This window comes from Triticum urartu, chromosome 6 (assembly GCF_003073215.2).
Source record: "Triticum urartu cultivar G1812 chromosome 6, Tu2.1, whole genome shotgun sequence".
Classification (NCBI taxonomy): domain Eukaryota; kingdom Viridiplantae; phylum Streptophyta; class Magnoliopsida; order Poales; family Poaceae; genus Triticum; species Triticum urartu.
In genome coordinates this window covers 312,329,574-312,332,313 of record NC_053027.1, presented here as the reverse complement: position 1 = coordinate 312,332,313, position 2,740 = coordinate 312,329,574, and the positions used below count along the sequence as shown (strand labels likewise).

The 2,740-nt window shown below is 49.3% G+C and overlaps 1 protein-coding gene across 1 annotated transcript; it reads left to right on the top strand.

Moving 5' to 3' along the window:
- The first annotated feature begins 528 nt into the window (after positions 1 to 528).
- Positions 529 to 2,323, top strand: LOC125517321. The gene is made up of 2 exons (XM_048682516.1): positions 529 to 1,390; positions 2,170 to 2,323. The coding sequence occupies exons 1-2, from the start codon at positions 686 to 688 to the stop codon at positions 2,209 to 2,211; spliced, it is 747 nt and encodes a 248-aa protein (XP_048538473.1). The 5' UTR covers positions 529 to 685; the 3' UTR covers positions 2,212 to 2,323.
- The last annotated feature ends 417 nt before the right edge of the window (positions 2,324 to 2,740 follow it).

Genomic DNA, 2,740 nt, shown 5'->3' with positions numbered 1-2,740 from the left:
TTATTTTATAAGTGGCCGTAAAATGTTCTCGGAATAGGATGAAAGTTGGCGTGCGGTGTTGTTTTGTTGTCAGTAGGCCGCCTGCCAAGTTTCATCGTGTTTGGAGTCCGTTTGATGCTCCAACAGATAACTATAGCGGCATTATAGCCGGTCTAACATCGGACGTTTTCGGTCTCCAGAAACAGTTGCCGGGGCTATCTCTCTTCTCTTCTCTCAGCTCGAGACCGTCTATACAGTCCACTACTCACTGCCAGGTCCAACCTAACCTCTCTCGTCAGCCCGCGGCCCTCCTCGCCCGCGCGCCCCAAAGTTGTCCCGTACCCGACCCGGACAGTCGTCACCGTTAGATCCGGATCATCCCCAAACATCTACAAAATGTCACCGTTTTCTCATTTGGACTTCCTATTCTATTTTTCTCGACCGCTCGATTTTATTTGGAGGGACGGATTAGCCCCTAAACTTCCCCTCTTTTCCTTATATAAAAACTCCCTTGTCTAAATCTGGACAAAACCCTAACTTCTAGGGAGATGTCCCATCGATCCCTCTCGGCCGCCGCCACCTTCCAATCCACCTCGACCTCTTCACCCAACCAACCACCAAAATGATCCCAAAATCCATCCCTACCAATCCTGCCCGAGCCCCGAGCCAACCCCCACAGCGCGCCGTCTCCCATCGCTAAATCCAGATGGGATCAAGACTACAGCCGAGCGCCTCCTCCTCACCTCGTCTCCCTCGCGCAGGCCAACCACCGAGTCATCACCGCCGGCCACCAGCAGCAGCACCGGAGCCAACCTTGCGCCTCCTCTCTTGTTCCTTCCTTCTTTCTTTTCCCTGCTGCCCGAGCTCATTTCTCTCTCTCTCTCTCTCCCGTTTTGGTGTGCAGACGTTCAAGCCGCAGGAGCAGCGCCACCGCTACCTTGTTCCTGCAGGAGGCAAGCTCCGTCGCCTGACCTTGGAACGGCCAGGTCCGTCCGGCCTCCGTAAGCCTCGCCTCGTCTACACGCCGATCTGTCGCGGACTGCCCTCAGAACGGAGCTCCATCTCCACCGAGCCTCGGATCCAGCCGGTTCCTGCGCGTCCTCGACCGCGCCAAGTACCTTGCCCTGCGTCGCCGTCTTCCTCTTTCGCCTCGTGCCGAACCTCTGCTTCCAACCACGTCGTTGCTCTGCTCCCTGTAGATCAGAGGACCGCGCCCGCTTCAGTTCCTCCCCTCTGTCTAGATCGAGCGAGAGGAGCTCGCCCGGTCCAGCCGCACGTTGTCCGCGACCCCAAGGCCCAGCTGCACACCCCTGGCCTGCCTCCTACGCGCCGTGGGCCGCGCCTCCAGGCCCAGCGCGCCCCTTCGTGGCCTGCCAAGCCTCTCGTTCTACTGGGCCAGGCCATGGCCAAAGTGAGCAGCCCCTCCAGCGCCCCCTTTCCTGTGCACTTCTGGGCCTGCCAGTTTTGGCCCGTGGTATCTTTTTTTTAGTCCAACGATTTTCCATATTATCCTGAGACTGCAGATTTGCAGGAAAACCCTTGCACTTCATGCATATAATAACTCTTTAACCGTGCACCGTATTAAAATGATCTCTATATGTAATTTGACTAGAATTTCATCTAGTTTCATAATATGCAATTTTCAACCATGTTTAAAATGACTAAATTGCTGTTTGTTTAAGTTTTTGTTAATTTCCATGTTAAAATGCTTTAATTCATAACAAATTAACCGTAGCTCCGATCTTAACAAACTTTATATGTATATGGGGTAGAATTATGCCTAGTTTAACATGGTGGCATTGCTTTGCATGTTTAACAACTATAAAATATGGATTAGGGCAGAACATTACCATAACCAGAATATGCACATGAGGAGTTTTCCAGACTTGTTGTTCGTTGTTTCCGGCCTCATTTAAACTTGACTAGATATGTATTTTATTTGCTTCACCCTCTTGCCATGTTTAACAACATTTAATATTGTTGGGTACATAAACGAGATCGAACTAAATAACTTGATGTGGTGTTTCGTTAATATGCAAACCGTTGCATATTGAGCCCCACTTAATTTGTAGGGTTGTTTGTGCACTTTACCATGCCATGTTTCATTAAACCGGACATGCATCATACTTGATTGTGCATCATGCCATGATGTTGTAGTGGTTGTTTACTATGTTGTTTGCTTCTTTCCAGGTTGCCTTTCTCGTGAGCTTCGGTTCCGTTCTGGAGTTGTGAGGATCCGTTCGACTTTGTCCGTTTGTCTTCTTCATGGACTCGTTCTTCTTCCTTGCGGGATTTCAGGCAAGATGATCATACCCTCGAAATCACTTCTATCTTTGCTTGCTAGTTGCTCGCTCTTTTGCTATGCCTATGCTACGATGCCTACCACTTGCTTATCATGCCTCCCAAATTTCCATGTCAAACCTCTAACCCACCATGTCCTAGCAAACCGTTGATTGGCTATGTTACCGCTTTGCTCAGCCCCTCTTATAGCGTTGCTAGTTGCAGGTGAAGATTGGAGACCGCTCCTTGTTGGAACATTATTTTCTTGTTGGGATATCATTATATTATGTTGTTATCTTAATACATCTATATACTTGGTAAAGGGTGGAAGGCTCAGCCTTTTGCCTAGTGTTTTGTTCCACTATTGCCGCCCTAGTTTCCGTCATATCAGTGTTATGTTCCCGGATTTTGCGTTCCTTACGTGGTTGGGTGATAATGGGAACCCCTTGACAAATCGCCTTAAATAAAACTCTTCCAGCAA